This window comes from Perissodus microlepis, chromosome 1 (genome assembly GCF_051167445.1).
Source record: "Perissodus microlepis isolate ML-2025 ecotype Zambia chromosome 1, ASM5116744v1, whole genome shotgun sequence".
In the NCBI taxonomy this organism is placed as follows: Eukaryota; Metazoa; Chordata; class Actinopteri; order Cichliformes; family Cichlidae; genus Perissodus; species Perissodus microlepis.
In genome coordinates, this window is record NC_140461.1 from 20,288,964 (window position 1) to 20,304,208 (window position 15,245).

The 15,245-nt window shown below is 40.8% G+C and overlaps 1 protein-coding gene across 2 annotated transcripts in view; it reads left to right on the plus strand.

Moving 5' to 3' along the window:
- sbf2 (SET binding factor 2) overlaps positions 1-15,245 on the plus strand; it is a 108,627-nt gene that overhangs the window by 41,920 nt on the left and 51,462 nt on the right. For both annotated transcript variants that reach the window (XM_084934449.1, XM_084934458.1), the window contains exons 4-15: positions 1,341-1,475; positions 1,874-1,984; positions 3,056-3,161; positions 8,017-8,149; positions 9,978-10,086; positions 10,443-10,556; positions 12,060-12,137; positions 12,415-12,528; positions 13,323-13,451; positions 13,589-13,687; positions 13,840-14,044; positions 14,156-14,265. In XM_084934449.1, the coding sequence (XP_084790575.1) occupies positions 1,341-1,475; positions 1,874-1,984; positions 3,056-3,161; positions 8,017-8,149; positions 9,978-10,086; positions 10,443-10,556; positions 12,060-12,137; positions 12,415-12,528; positions 13,323-13,451; positions 13,589-13,687; positions 13,840-14,044; positions 14,156-14,265 (1,443 nt within the window). The remainder of the gene's footprint in view (positions 1-1,340; positions 1,476-1,873; positions 1,985-3,055; positions 3,162-8,016; positions 8,150-9,977; positions 10,087-10,442; positions 10,557-12,059; positions 12,138-12,414; positions 12,529-13,322; positions 13,452-13,588; positions 13,688-13,839; positions 14,045-14,155; positions 14,266-15,245) is intronic.

Consider the following 15,245-nt stretch of genomic DNA (forward strand, 5'->3'; position numbering starts at 1 on the left):
TTTTGTAATGTTGTCAGCCACATTGTCCTGAAGGGGAGTCACAGAGTGCCTTTTTCCCCATGGTGGGGGGCATGCTTGTTTTACAATAATATTTAGATGTCTCACGTATGCCCAAGTGCCGTCCTTCTTGCAAAGAATCAGGGCTTCCAAGCAGAGCGTTGCACTGATTTTGATGTTGACACATAATGTATTAGTTTACAAAGTGAGAAGTTAATGTAATTAATTTTGAAGCTATCTTTAGGCTTTTAAAAAAAAGCATGAAAACAATACAGTTTGTCTTACAGTTTAACTGATACGCTTCACTCAAACAGATTAAACTAACTGAGATGTTTGTGTCTGATAGAGAGACACTTGACCGAGATGCGTGTCTGCTTGGTGTAGATTACATGCTGTAGCATAAAGACTGACCCTATAAACGTTTATTATCCACAACACTGCCTTATCTTTTATCTGTCTGGCTCATATTAATCATTAGGTCAGGCTATATTTGGTCTCATCGAGACCATCGGGGTACCTCAAACATTCCAGCGTTCACTTCAGAGCGCTGAAGATCTTCTTGAAACGTGAGGGTGTTTTAACAGTCTTAACTCTCTGAGTTGACGTCCTTATCTGCTCAGCTAGATTTCAGAGAGCATCCAGACAGGCGGCGCAGGAATGTATTTTGTTAAATAATTGAACCAAATCCTCCCCCCCCCCCAAATTCTCAGATGGATAGAACAGATATTTTGATCCTGCACTCCTTGGTGCTGGAGATACCTAAGCTCTTGCGGCATGTTTTGACTGCCTGGAGAAATATACTAGACTGTGATAAAGGCTTTAGTTTGGAATGAGCGCCGAGAGATTGGCGTATCAGTGTCGTAATGCAGCTCGTGGATCTCAATAGAGACCAGATCGAAACTGTAAATTTTCTATCTTACACAACAGATACTGTTTGGTATTTTTGTCACTGATGTTTTGCATTTGCTGTATTATGATGTGATCCTAGGAGAGAAGGAGTATGAACTTCCTAAAGTCATTTTTGACTCTTCTGTAAGCAAATCTCATTTAATCTTGGTCCCTTTGGAGAAATCTTTTATTAGAATCATGGTAATTGAAGAAATTAACAGAGTGGCTCTGCTGGCTGTACTAAAATGCAACATTGTGAAAGGGGATAATTAATTGTCCAGCCTTTCATGAATGTTTTTTTTTCTGCTCACTGTAGACAAAGGAGGATTTTTAACATTTCTTTGGGCTGCATTCAATTCAGTTAAAGGCCATTTTATTTATACAGTGCCAAATCACAACAGTCACCTCAAGGGGCTTCTTATTATAAAGTAACGACTGCTCTTTTTATGTTTCAGGGATCAAAGAACATTGAAGCTGATGGCGATGAAGATGAGGAGGCAGAAGAGGATGGCCTGATCCAGCCAGCTCAAGTGTTTGCACCAAAAAGTCTCATTCTCGTGTCCAGGCTGGATTATCCCGAAATATTCCGGGTAATAAGACACCGCACGATTAAATCTTGATTTAAAAAATGTTTTTTCTGACCGTTCGGAAGAATTCTCAGAATTTTTGTCAAATCTGATTTTCATCTTGCAGATACTAATCTGCTTTGTTCTGTCTGTAAAATGGGTGTAGTGTAGGCATGCACTTCAGAAAGTACAGGAGTCTCAGGTGCATAAGAAACGTTGAGCCTTTCATTAAGGTCAGTTTGTGCTGGCGTAAGGCCAGTCATACCATCCATGGTAATAACCTTACTAGCAGACCTTACCTACTGAGGATCCTTTGCTCTTGGCCCAAAAAGAGAAAATGCAGACACTTATTAAGCACATTGATGGTTGCTTCTTTCCTTTTTCTCCATGTCTTAGTTGTCTTCCACATGTTGTTCTTACAGGGATGCTTAGGGCTGATCTACACGGTCTACATCGATAGCCTGAGTTTCCCTTTGGAGGGATTGGTGGCCAACCTTTTTACGTTCTTGGTTCCTGTTGCTGGTGGATCTCAGGTAAGTCTGACCTAAGAGAGAACATGTCCACATATCACTGTCTAGCTCTGCTGCTGGGTGGTTTTTCAAGGAGGGGGGCACAGGTCCAGGACTTTGTGCTAGTTGGTTGTTGATGTCAACCCTGCTCTGCTTTGAGCCAGATTGTAAGTGGATGACTGAGGTTCAGTGATGCAGACTGATGTTTGCTTTGCAGCCAGTCACCACCATCATGTTCAGGGTTCAGGCGAAGTTCTAGTCTACTCATTCTGCCATGAAATAAACTCTTAGAGTGGAGCAAGAAAGAAAATCTCTTGAACTTTATCTGTAGCATTTTTGAGGACTGTACTGCACTGTCACTGCATTAGGATCCCTCTTGATGTCATAATGTATTTTGGTGGCCAAATGTCAGAAGATAATGCTCCGTTAAGCTAGGCATAAGATAATTTATTTAACACCCGGAACAAAAACGCAGCCCACTCATTCTGCCACAGCGGGTTTCTCGCTTTCTCATCTGATTTTGTTTTAAATGATGGATAATGTGCTGTTAGAAGGAAGAATTTGGCCCCTTCTGTTCTCTAGCAAGACGCCACAAAAAAATCTCATGTCCTCAAGTCTGCCAGACCCAAGCAGACTCATTTGTCAAAACAAAACACAGTTGAACATGCAGGTATGCCAGGAATTGTGTGAATGAGGACCCCATGAGACCTTTATATGATAATCCGTTGAATCAGGATGTATTTGTGAGAATAATTAAAGCACAGCTTTTAGGTGACTGATTAGAGTCTGTGTTGATCTGAACAACACGTACACACTTTGGAAATATGTTTTTTAATCTTTGCAGTGCATGAATCATTTTTTATATTGATGCAGCTGTGCACCATATCAGTTATGTTTTTGATTAGTGAGAAAAAGACTTATTCAGATGGTCTGCACAGTGTTTGCATTGAATAGAATGCATCTTCTTCATGCCCCATGGGCTCAGAACAGTCCTGTGACTGTCAGTCGTTGGACTTCTCGACCCTGTAGACGTGATGGTCGTTAAAATGTTCTATTGCTGTTGTCTGACTGTCACGCCCTTTTTTCTGTTTACAGAAGCTATTTAGCCTGGGAGCAGGAGACCGTCAGCTCATCCAGACACCCCTGAACGACACGCTGCCCGTTACATCCAAGAGTATTGCTCTACTCTTCCAGCAGTTGGGTGGGTCAAGGAACTGTGATAACTACTAACCAGCAATCATGAGTCACAACATGACTTATTTATGACTTCATTGTTGTATCTGAAATGAAATGACTAAATGTCTTGTCATGTATTTATTAACATTACTCTGCTGCAGTTTATCATGTACTGTAGACTCAATCACCATGTAGGTATTTCTAGTAGTTATTATAATCTGACAGCAGTCACATTTAAAAACATAAGTTTTAAAGCATTCAATGTCTCAGCTTATTTAGTAAAATGCCTTTATGCTTGACATATTTCACATTTATTCTTATCAGATTTTTAAATGCTCTGTGTAACTTTGCTAATCACCTAGTGGCAAAATCCACTACTGTAGGACTTTTGCGGTGAGCCATTAAGAGCTTGGATTAGTTCTACATGAAATGCGTCTCAAGCACGGCTGTGCGTTTTTCTCTGTGTCCCAACAATGTTTCTGTAATTTTGTCTGGGTAGAAGGAGCCAATAATGAAGATTTGATTAGGTTTTGTGGTTTCGGATTGCAGTGTTTGCACAATATGTTAATGGTCCAGACTTAAATGATTTGAACAGGCGATACGTGCTCTGGTAAAGAACCGACGTGCCTGATACGCAATGACTCAATCATGAAGGAGTCCAGCCGTATTTAGGGAGTGTGTCTATTGTTTTTCTTAGCACTCCCAAAAAAACCCGCAAATTGGCAAAAGCCACGCTGTGAACTTTCTGCATTATGTTTGCAGATTTTGGGGTTATTCCTAAACAGCGGGGCTTATTTCACTTTTTGCATATGTAAGCCGAGAGTGTGATTAAATCTAATTCACCTGAAATCTGATTTGTAATGGAAAGTTGGCCCTCATTTGGTCTCTCTTGATTAGGAGAATGTGCTTCACATCAGAGTAGATTCTGTATCCTGACTGTATTAACACCATCCTCGTTTTGTTTGGAAGCAGCAAGGGGATTGGGGGGGGGTAGGTGTTCTTACATGATATATGCAATTAGGGTCATGTCAGAGCATGCATTTGTTGCCAATTTGGATACACAAAACAAAATAATGTTGACATAATAACGAATCACGACCAGTCAGTTTTCCTAAACCTGCTTCCTTTAATCAGGAGGGTACATTTGCAGTTCAGAGCAGCAAGTAGGATACAGTACATGTGTGCTGGAAAGATGAACTGCACATGTTAGTTTCTTTCTAATGTTAAGAGTCACGTACGAATAGCACAATGATTACAGTTCGGTCGCTCGGTTAATAATTTTGAAAATGAATAGACAGGTACTCTTCTGCATGCAAACCAATATCTGAACACTGCTAAATGTACCCAGGCGTAGAGCAGGGCGATATGACCAAAAATATTTATCACGATATACATTTGAAAATTTGTGATAACAATATAACTGACGATATAATTGACACTAGACAAAATAATTTACAACTTCTCAACTTTATTAGTGCCAAAAAAAAAACATCAATGTATTTTCACTTAAACAAGCAGCTTTTTTAAGTGCATTAAAGTTATATAAAAAATTAACAGTGCAAATGCAAATTCCTTGCTGACAGTTTAACCAAAAGGCATTTCCAGTGGAAATTGGCTTGATATATCCTCAGCATAACCATGTATAATATCCACAAAACTTAAAAAGAGGTTATACACACACAATACGGTAATATTATGTTGAAGCACAGTACGTATCACTCCGCGAGGCGCCTGCCTACGATAGCCGTAATGCTCTTACAATCCATCAAGCGTTGCGGGTTCGTAGCTTAGCAAAGTCGTACTGAAACATTTGACAGATTTTCGAGCGCCGTGTACCACATAAAATCGTTTCGAGGTCAGTAAACACAACCAGAATTCATACATAAGGCACACGGGATTATAAGGGGCACTGTCGATTTTCAGAAAAATCAAAGGATTGATTTTAAGTGTGCCGTATTTTCCAAAACACACGGTAATAACGACGGCCCGCTAACATGCTCTACCACAAATAGTGCTTTGTTGTGTACCTGACGGATGAAAGCCAAACCAGTTCCACACCACTGAAGTTGCAGCATTTTTACAAACCAATTCTGGTTCATTCGTTTCATTTAACGATCCACTTTCGCTCTTCTCATTCTGCGTCGCCGCCATGTGCGTATGTAAACAAAGGCACTGCGCATGCGCGTTTTACCCATATTCTATCGCGATATTTCATTTTCCTATCGTTGCCCAACATTACACCGGTATTACTGTGAACGGTATGATATAGCCCAGCCCTACCCAGGCGTTTACAGAAAATGTCATATTTATGATATTTGTATCATCATGACTTTCAGGAAGAAAAGTACCTCTGACACGGCGCAGGGAATCTACACTAAACTAGGCTAAAGGCTAAAGCAATGAGATTGTTAGCATAGCTTTATATAGCGGCTAGCAGAAGGGAAAAATAGCTAGCCAGAAAAACCTCAAAGCCACAATTTGTCACTTTTTATAGTTACTTACTGTAATACAAAAACTGTCTGTTGGTTTGGCTGGGAACTCCTACATGATTATAAGTTGCCTGGCAACCACCTACCAATGGCTAAAATGACTCATGCACCTATAACGCCCAATAAAAGCATCATATCGTTTTACTTTCATCACAGTGACGCTGAATTTATCAAATACTGAATGTACTCATTCTTGATATTTTCATCTTGTGATGCTTACAGTATACCATGACTGTAATTTAACTTATAAAGTCAGGTTTACTCTATCAGAAGTTTAATGTTGGATAAATGAACAAATGTACTTCAGGCAATGGGGTTTTGAAACCACCTCAATTATTTCAGTCTGCATGTTTTGTTTTTTTTTGTCTGCAGGTTTTTTCAGGCTAAACTGTCCTGACCATCTCGTGTCTGTAAGCTATATATGTAGACACGGCATCGGTATTATCTATTCTTTATTCCACTCTTGGCAAGAATATGAAATCATAATCTTTTTTTTTTTTTAATCTGTCCTGCTTCTGTCACAGGTTGTTATATAATAATCATTTTTTTTATTAAGGTGCAGGAAACTGAAAGTTAAAGACATAGTTAGACAGTAGAGTTAATGATTCCTCTGACCTTAAAGCCTGACTTTCCTGCACGTTGATTGGAAAGTCGGTTGATGAGTTACACGTAAGCGTTTTGTTTCCACTTATTAGCTCGTCCTTACATCCATATAAGGATCAGCTACTGGCATGGGGACAAGCAGGTCGGGACATCGCTCTGTGCGCACAGGTCATCGAGTCACCACAGAGGAATGTGTGTTAAACATGTTACACTGCACAGGAAGTACAGCCCCCCCAACACCACCCCCCGGCCGGGAGCGAGATAAATCCAACCATCAACAGCCCGACTGTTGTTGTTTGTTGCCTTTGTCTGTTCTGTTTTTGCTGCCACTTCTTTTATTTAGGGCTCGGAAACGTGTCGCTGTTTCCATGAGATAAGCAAACACCTGAACACGAGGTGTGACTGTGAATTGGAAGCCTTGGTATTTCAGTAAAAATTACGGACAAAAATACATCATTTGGTGCCTGTTATGACTTTTTAAGTCACGCTTTTTCATTTTAAAAAGGAAGATTTTTTTCCTTTTTTGTTTCTTTTTGAGGTGCACGTTTCCTGTTTATTACTGAAGCGCTCCATTCAGGCAGCCAGACTCCAGACCCAGCGCCCCCAGCGGCGCGGATATGTCTGCCGGTGTTCCTCTTTCCTTATCACTCCGATGTGTGATGAATTGGTCTGTCAGTTGCTTGATAGGAAACAATAACAGGAACTATAAACTTAGAATTCTTCCTGATTGTTGCATCAGTTTTTGAAATATTATTTATACTGTATGAGAGTGTGTAATTTCCTTTGTTTTTCAGAGATGACTTTTCACCTACCTTTATATTCAGTGTTTCAGTAGAAACTGTCCTATTTGAATGCAGATTTATTTTCACAGCTAGTGGACACAGTGCAGATTACACAGTGTCACTGTAATTTTATTTCCAATTAATGCAGCTGCACTAAATAACAACAGTAGTAAAAATAATAATACAAGCTAAGAAATATAAACAAAAGTGAATTTGCCCTTTCAGTTTAGTTCAAAGTATTCATATTTTTAAAAACATTGTATTTTCAATTATGCATTTATTTGAATATATAAATTTAGCTCAGTGTTCCCATCTGCATACATTTGCTCTGTGTGTATAGTAAACAGAGAGCGCAGTGCCCACATACAAAGACAGACTGTGGTAGCTTCATTTAGACAGGAGGTGATAAAACAAAGAAGTAATACTAATCGAAGAACTGGCACAAGTCAGCCTGCATTACTGTAACACTCTTCTTTTTTTAATTGCACTTCCCAAAAAGTTTTTTTGGTAGCGTGCAATAAAATTTTTACAACTTCAGCAAGAGCAGAACCACATTGTGTTGTAGTCTTCTACAGAACTGATGCTAAAGTAATTGTTCTTGCATACAAAGCCTTAAGTGGTCTTGGCTACACTGCTGTCAGTGTTTTGCGTTCTCCTTTCATGCCCTCTGAAGTCATTCTGTACTTTTCCATCACAGCCGGAGCAAATTTCAATGAGATGAAGTCCTGAACTTTCTATATTAACATTCTTCACGTTGTTCCGCCTGACAGGAACGAGCGTACAGAATATTGTTTCCTTAGAATTTCAGTGATCCGTCTTGAAGCTTTTATGGTTATCAGAGAACTTCCAAGTGCACATTGTTTGCTGTAATCTGTTGTTGAAGTCTGAAAGGCCTTCACAAATCAATTTTAGATGAATGATCTGGAAAATGTGGACGTCACATTCCAGCAGATACCTCATTTATTTCATTCTCTGTTGGGGTTTGTTTTGTTTTTTGTCATTTCAGGAATCCAAAATGTTCTTAGCCTGTTCTGTGCAGTTCTGACAGAACATAAGGTCTTATTCCACTCCACCAGCTACCAGCGGCTTGGAGAGGCATGCCGCGCCCTGGAAGCCCTCATGTTTCCTCTTAAATACAGGTGAGTATGTGTTTGATATGGCTGGATGAGACAGAATCTCATGTGACTTTCCATTGACTGCAGTTGTGACTTTCTTGGCTTGTGATCTGACTGATCATTAACTTTGTTAATTTTTCATTCATTTCTGTATAAACAGTTTTCTGCACCACATTAGATCACCTTTTAAAGTCACACAATTTAACCTTCTTTAACCTCTTTTTTTTGTTCGTTTGCTTGAAATGACTCAGATGTATGCGGTTAATAACCTCCTTCCCTTTCTCCCATACATTTGTTCATCACTCTCCCTTGTGAAACATATCTTGTAAGAAAGGGTATTTTAAGCTAATCCGGCCAAATGGATTCAGGGGTTCTCAAACATAACACTAAACAACAAAACATGCGAAAGGAAGGAAGACGTCAGGAGGAAGGAGACAGTAAGCCTTTTTCACAGAAGACGTCTTGAGCCATCATTGTAGTAATATTAGTAACAGTTTAACGACTACATACACGTGATTTCCAGCCATGGCGTGCCACCGTGTCTTTATGTGAAAGCAAAGTACCAACATCAAGTCGATCTAATGTGGTGTAGTAGGATGCTAATACATATAAATATTTATAAGTATGAGATATTTGCTCATCTTTATTAAGTATACCTATTTAACTCACTGTTAGCGTAAATATCTAATCAGCCAATCAGCTGTCATACAACTAGGTGTATTTAGGTGTGTAGACTTGTTGAAATTCAAACTAAGCATCAGAATGGGGATGAAAGGTGATTTAAGTGACATGGCATCGTTGTTGGTGCTCTGTGGGATGGTCCGAGTATTTCAGAAACTACTGATCTGAGATTCTCCCACACAACCATCTCTAGGGTTTATAGAAAAAGAGGAAGTCTCCTGTGAGCGGTGGTTATAAAAGAACAGCACATTGAACACTGAAGCAACATTCAGATGACTAATTTGGCATGAACAGCATTCATGATCACACTGTGCCCATCTTCTGATGACCGTTTCCAGCAGGATAACTGTCACTAGATCTCAGTCCAATAGAGCAACCTTGAGATGTGGTCATGCATGAGCAGCCGGCAAATCTGCAGCAACTGCGTGATGCTGTCGTGTCAACGTGGAGCGAAATCTCGGAGAAATGTTTTCAGCAACTTGCAGAATCTATGCGATGAAGAATTGAGTGGATCCCTTTCTTTGCTTACAAGGTGTACCTAATAAAGTGTCTGCGAGTGTATTTAGTTCCTATTAACAAATAAGCAATAAAAGCACTAAAACCATGATGCTACAGTTTGCCAACAGCAACAAGAACAACAAAAATCAGCAGCGGTTTATTTGTCTGTCTAAGCTGCTGGAAGTTTGCACAAACACAGTCACACGTCTCAAAAAACCCTTTTGTTACTGGAAAATGTAAAACGGGACTCGCACAGAAGTAACGGGCGTTTCAGATGACTGGTACACAATCGTGGTCTCGAGTAATTCTGTTGTTCAGGTAGAATTAGAAGCCACTATGTATTAACACGATATGAAACACTGTGTCCACACACAGTGTTCTACATTTAAATTATCTGGGGTTTATTGCAATTTTGACACAGCCCAAGTTTCCTGTAGATGATGATGATCGTTTAAAATTTCCGTATAAATGTCCTCCATGCTTTACTGCTCTCTTATCACTTGAAATAAGTTTAGTCATCCGAGCTCCATTTTCATCATTGCGTGCAATCAAACACATCCTCTTCCCTGCGGGGAAGTATATTTTAAGCTCATAGTTGACCAATCGTTGCATAATTCTTCTTAATCTTTCTTCCGAGTAAATTTGTGCGTTTTCCTTGTGTCCGTGCATACAGCTACCCCTACATCCCCATTCTACCTTCGCGACTGCTGGAAGTGTTGAGTTCACCCACGCCCTTCATCATCGGCGTGCACTCCATGTTTCAGAACGAAATCCAGGATCTGGTGAGTGTAGATGTGTCACAGACATCCAGGAATTTGTCCTACATTCACGCACAAGTTAAAGATTAGAAATTGTTAAAAGGTAACAATGAATCATTAACAGACACTTAACTTAAAGTCTTTAAAGGCTTATTTTGATATCCTCAAAGCAGGTCTTGCTTTAAGGACTTTTTCTGTCTACTGACCAGCGAAATTTACATTTTTATTTTTTCAGATTGTTTTTGCACACTGGGTTTTAAAAGATTTCTCTATATTTAGCTGGTTGCATTTGACTCTCATCAGACATGTCTACCACACAGCGCTTCCTCCAGCAACAGTAAAACCACCTGACCTGTCAGTGTTTTGTGTGTTTTGATCAGTTGGATGTTATCATTGCTGACCTGGATGGAGGAACAATAAAGATTCCTGAGTGTATCCACCTGTCCTTGCTACCTGAACCTTTGTTACACCAAACACAGTCTACCCTGTCCCTGGTGAGCCCAAACGCAAACTCACACATGCACACAAAAACACCTAAAACCACATTATTTAAAGATGATGGCATCTAAAGTGAGCACCCCAAAATTTTAAATATTCCCGAAGTTCCTTGTCTTTGAACATTATATAATAGAGTAATAGAGTGGGTTATGTTCTGTATACAAAGTGTGCTCAGAAAGTTCCGTAATGCCGGCCAAAAAAAGCAAAAAACATACCTGACCTTTTCAAGGTCGTCTCCTTGCAACATTTAAATCTCTCCTTAGAAACCCTGCTTTGCAATTTAATTGTGGAACATACACGTGCACAAAGAACACATGCTGACAACCTGAGCTAGCTTACATTGCTATTATTGAGCAGAGGATTGAGCTACAACTTATGTCAGCCAGCTCGAAGACAGCTCATCAAGTCAGACGGGTATCCAGGTACATGCTTGACAGCCTGATTCATCCCTTACGGTCACAGAGTTGTTCTGCTGTAATACTTGCCTTAAGTAAGGCAGGCAAATTGTACATTACAGCAGTGCCCTCAGTTTCCAAGGATAGCAAGAGAGACGTGACCTCCCTAAGTGGGCCCCACCTGTCTCCACTGTGATGTGACAAGGTCAGAGCCAGGAGTCAGACCTGGAACACCAGCAGGTGACTTGTTAGCATAGCTAGTAGGCTAAAAGAACATAGAAACTAGTAGTTACAGTGTTAGCATTTCAGTTCAGTTGTCTTCTGCCATTTCTTGAGTAACACTTTACCTGTTGCTTTATAGACTGTTGTTGGTGATGTCACATTATTTAGAACAGAATGGGGATGACCTGTGGCTGGACGGGCCCCCTGTGTATTTTTGTTTAGGGCCCCAACAGGCTGGAGAATCAGTACTGGCTGTAATATCCTGAGACAGCTGAGGAAGAACACTTGATCTGATGTGATGATCTGATCTGTGCCACGTCTTTTTTGTTTTTTGATTTTTTTTTTTTTTCCGGCCACACTCTGAAACTCTCCTCTTCCTGAAAATCAAAAATGGTTGAAGGCGTGTATTTTGACACAGACAACATGATCCAGTTGCCATCAGAGACTGTCACATGCAGGTAGTCACAGCAGGACTTTTATGGAGTGAACTGAACTTTGCCCGAGTGCAACGTATGTTTCCCAGAAGTCACAGGGAGACTAACTTGAAGGGATGATCAGGTAATGTTTTTGTTTTTTGCAGGAGGTGCTGCAGAGCTCTTTGATTGCACAAGAATTCGTTTGTCATTTCATCCTTTTACAAAGACAAGCCCATCACTACACATATATAGAGAAATAATGCTAATTCTTATATTTTGTTTAATAAAATGTTTGCTTTCCTAATGAAATAATAAGGCACTTCTTGATTACCACATTACCTGGTCACTCGCTGTGCACCCGCAGCGTTCCCTAAGTTGATGTTGGAATCATTCCAAGTTATTTTCCATGAATGCTTGGGATAAACGAAAACAAATGTATCGTCTGAATCTAAATTCATTTTCTTAGGTTTTACACCCGGATTTGGAGATAGCGGACAACGCGTTCCCCCCACCTCGCACCGCACCCTCCAACCTCAAGCTGTTGGTAAGTCAGCGGCGTTAACATTTGGCCTCATTTAAGTTCCTCAGTGTCTCAAGGAGTGATGTCCTCCTCCTTCCCACACGAGGAGGACAGGCTGCCCAGAAAAGGTTTCTTATCACAGGGAGGTTAGCGTTGGAGTGGGGGTACTAACTGACGGTAACCCATAACCCAAGTGAAGAAAAAAAAAAAAGCATGTCTGTTGTATAATTGTCTTATCAGACTGCATTTGTGGCATAGCTGCTTGATGAGTAATGTGTGTGTGTGTGTGTGTGTGTTCCAGGACAAGGAGGTGAGGGCCGTCTTTCTCAGGTTGTTTGCACAACTCTTTCAGGGCTACAGGTCCTGCCTGCAGCTCATCCGCATCCATTCTGAACCCGTGATCCACTTTCACAAGGTAATAAAACGAGGTCATGAAATTCCCGGGGCTAAAATTAGCATTTTTGCCAATATATGACCTTTTGATTAAGCTCGTTAAGCAATTCCTCCCTAGAAAACACGATGTTCCATCAATCTGCCCGCGCTCCTTTTAGCCAGCAGTGTGGGCGGACTCGCACATAAAGACCTGACAGATAAACTTGTCAGAGATGTCTAATGCATGCGTTTGTGTGCGCATGTGTGAGTATGCGTGTTGTTTTAAACGTGTCACAGAATCTTCGTGACTCTTCCTTGATGGTATCCGTTTGTTTATCCAAGCTTCGGACACAGTCCCGTAACCTTGGGCAAATCCGGCAGTGAGCCATATGAAACGTATTAGGTTTACATTTTTGTTTTCCGCCGGGGTTTTTGTTTGTTCGTGTCTGTGGTGTCTCCGTGGTAACCCATCAGCAAATCACCCTCAAAGTACCCCACATGGATCGCATTATAAACTAAAGCTCTGCTTATTCGCCTGGAATTCTGGAGCAGGAGGTGGGGGGCTCGAGTGAACTGTGTTTTATCTCCTCTAGCCACAGGCACATATAATTATGTGTAAAATAAATTAAATTCATTTGCATGTAGTCATTTCTAACTGGATTTATTTCCCTTTCTGCACACACTGAAGAACTTGCCCACGTTGCAACAATATAAAAGTCCCCCTTGCAGAGATATTTTGTGATCATGTTCTAAAAATGGCTACTTGTTGTGCAGTCTGTAGTAAATCCATATGAACAAGGTTTGTGATTGTGAATGCTCTAATCTGACATTATCCAGACTGCCTTCCTGGGCCAGCGAGGCCTCATTGAGAATGACTTCCTGACCAAGGTTTTGGATGGCATGGCCTTTGCCGGCTTTGTCTCAGAGAGGGGTCCACCTTACCGAGCCTGCGATCTGTTTGATGAGGTACTGTACAGTGATGCACCACCGAAACCTTAGCCTTTAACTTTAAATAGAGAGGCTCGTACATAAACACCTTTTCAATCAACTGACCCTGTTTCTAGTTTACATTTTGTTTTCTTTGTTGTTGGTGTGCTTTGCAGTTGGTGGCCTTGGACTTTGACAGCTTTAAGGAAGAGGAGGTCAACCCCGCCAAGCTTCAGAAGCACATCAGGGAGCTCTCCGAGCAGCTTTATAGAAATGTAAGTCCTCGTGCAACAAACGACTGCTAAGTTTCCTCTGTTGTGCTGGTGTGCCGTGTACGTCTGATTTCCTCATTTTAGCCCGCTCTGCACGTGTGCTGCTCCAAATCTGTCCCATTAATCCATGTTGTTTCCTGGTTGTTGTACGTTAGGAGAACCCAAACCCCCACATGGCATTCCAGAAAGTGCCTCGGCCGTCTGAGGGATCCCACCTGCGCGTGCACCAGATACCTTTCCCCGTGCTGCATGAAGAAAAGGTGGAGAAGCTTATGGAGGAGGGTACAGCAAAACACAGCAGCGCTCCTCTTCCTACACGAACTGAGAAAAAGTGTGTAGTACCCGCTGGACCACCTGTTGGTATGACTCACTTTAAAACCTTATTATGCACAAAAAATACATTTCACAAAAGTTTTTGCATGTAAATTTTTAATTAAAATGACTCATCAATGATCTGTTTGCTTTTTCCAGCATCCATCATGGGAAAGAGTTACTCTGTGTTTAACAGCGCTCGCAGGCTGGAGGTCGTGAGGAACTGCATCTCATTCATCTTTTACAACAAGACTCTGGAGACTGAAAAGGTGATGCACACTGTTTATTTTTCTACCTTTAAACAAGTTCATAACGCACCCGTGCTTTGGGTAACACCAGAGCTTCAGGCCGTTTAGGAGCGGGTCTCTCCTTAGCTTTATAGTCCTATTATGTCCCAGCTGGCACACAGACACCTAGAAGCAGGAGTAAATAAGGCCTGTGATCAATCTTTCTGCATCCCTGTGCCAGGCTAAGCTGCCAAGCAATAATTACAACTGGGATTGATCAATTCCTGTCTGATCTGTTTGTTCCTGCAAGTATTTACGCTGAACAGGAATCTTTCCTCAAAGTTATATTCCACACTACAGCCTCATCTGTAGGAGTTCATAGGTGAGCAATCAGTCCAATATGACTCCAGTGTGTTTAAAATGGGATGAGTGCCAGTTGTTTTATGTATCCTTATAGCTTCATACAGGAGTTATATAACCTGAACCTGAACCTGCATCTGCATGCACAGGGTAAAAATGCATAGCAGGAATTCTCTGAACACCCCGTGAACTTGTAAGTCTTTGACATACATACAGTGCTGTGCAAAAGTGTTTATCCTCTTCCTGTTTTTTTTGTTTGTTTTTGGAAATCTGTTACATTTAAATGTTTCAGCTCATCAAACAAAAGTAAAAGTAATGGAAAAGTAATTACCCTCTAAACCCCCTAAACCTAATAATTGGTTGCGGCACCCTTGGCAGCAAAAACTGTAATCAAGCATTTGCAATAACTCTTTCACATCACTGTGGAGGAATTTTGATCCGCTCTTCTTTGCAGGTTTGTTTAAATTCAGCCACATTGGACAGTTTTCCAACATGAAGGGCCTGTTTAAACTAAGGCCAGGCTTTAACTAGGCCACTTCGAAGGTGGACTTGCTGCTGTGTTTCGGATCATTGTCCTGCTGCATAACCCAAGTGTGCTTGAATTTTATTTTTTCACATAGGGCCAGATAGGTTTGCAAGAAACAGCATTTTATATTTATTTA